The sequence below is a fragment of the Nansenia antarctica genome (genome assembly GCF_963989245.1).
Source record: "Nansenia antarctica genome assembly, chromosome: 11".
Classification (NCBI taxonomy): Eukaryota; Metazoa; Chordata; class Actinopteri; order Argentiniformes; family Microstomatidae; genus Nansenia; species Nansenia antarctica.
The window spans coordinates 1,254,991-1,256,462 of NC_137681.1; the positions used below are offsets into that span (position 1 = coordinate 1,254,991).

At 54.6% G+C, this 1,472-nt stretch overlaps 1 protein-coding gene across 1 annotated transcript in view; it reads right to left on the bottom strand.

The window, feature by feature from the left end:
* LOC308167452 (ankyrin-3-like) overlaps window positions 1-990 on the bottom strand; it is a gene marked incomplete at its 5' end in the record, with an annotated part of 128,951 nt that extends 127,961 nt beyond the window's left edge. Inside the window, 1 exon segment of the mRNA XM_080541870.1 lies at window positions 862-990. Within this exon segment, the coding sequence (XP_080397996.1) occupies window positions 862-990 (129 nt within the window).
* Window positions 991-1,472: the final 482 nt, after the last annotated feature.

The window sequence follows — 1,472 nt, forward strand, 5'->3', positions numbered from 1 at the left end:
GAACAGGTGAGCCCTCCTCTCACACACACACACACACACACACACACACACACACACACACACACACACACACACACACAGCCCATCCTGGACGATGAGCTCAGCTCCGGAGGAACTGAATTAGTCATCGTGACAAAGATTCTCTTCTGTCCTCCTCTGTCTCTCTCTCTGTCTCTCTATGTCTCTCTCTGTCTCCCTCTGTCTCTCTGTCTCTCTCTGTCTCTCTCTGTCTCTCTCTGTCTCTCTATGTCTCTCTCTGTCTCCCTCTGTCTCTCTGTCTCTCTCTGTCTCTCTCTGTCTCTCTCTGTCTCTCTCTGTCTCTCTCTGTCTCTCTATGTCTCTCTCTGTCTCCCTCTGTCTCTCTGTCTCTCTCTGTCTCTCTCTGTCTCTCTCTGTCTCCCTCTGTCTCCCTCTGTCTCTCTCTGTCTCTCTCTGTCTCCCTCTGTCTCCCCCTGTCTCTCCCTGTCTCTCTCTGTCTCCCTCTGTCTCCCTCTGTCTCTCTCTGTCTCTCTCTGTCTCCCTCTGTCTCCCTCTGTCTCTCTCTGTCTCTCACTGTCTCTCTCTGTCTCTCTCTCCCTCTGTCCTGCCTAGTTACACCACACACACACACACACACACACACACACACACACACACACACAGACACAGACAGTATGCGCGCATGAAAACCGTTAGTCCGTGGAGAAAAGTAATCAGGACAAAGAGATTGAGATGCAGCCGGGGAGAGAGACAGTGAGCTGACTGGGCCAACTGACTGAGCACCCCCCTCTCCCCCTCTCCCCCTCTCCCTCCCCCCCCACCATCTCCATCATCCTCCTCCTCTCCTCCCCTACTCTCTCTCTCTCTCTCTCTCTGCTGTACCTTTTTCTTCAGCTCGCGCGTGGCCGCAGCGTGGGCTCTCCTGATCTTCCTCTTCTTCTCCTTCTCGTCATCGTCCTTGTTGATCTCCACGTTGGCCTTCTTCTTCAGCTGGGAGGCGGCTTGGGCCATGGTGGGGGGGAGGTGGGGGGGGTATCCTTACAGGTGAGGAGGAGGAGAAGGAGGAGGAGGAAGGTGGCTCCAGGAGGATTCTTCTCCCCTCCACCACAACAACAAAAAGAAGCGGCGGTGTCTCCAAATCCGTCTCAGCGCGAGAAGTAGAAGGGTTGAGGCAGAAGAAAAGTGAATAACGAGAGATTCTTCTTCTTCTTCTTCTTCTTCTACACGTAGATCCACTGCAGCGTGGTGGAGACAGGGATGAGGATGATGGAGGGGTCGGACATCACATCAGGAACGACGAGTGACGGATCTGTTTCTAGGGAAACGAGAACGAGAGTCTCTCTTCTCTCCTGCTGCTGTCTCTGTCTCTGTGTCTCCCGGCCTCTCTACCTGGAGTGAACCCATCCCCTCAGCTCCCAGCAGCCAGCCACACTCACACAGGAGAACGACCGAATGAGAGAGCGAGAGAGAGAGGGAGAGGGAGGGAGAGGGAG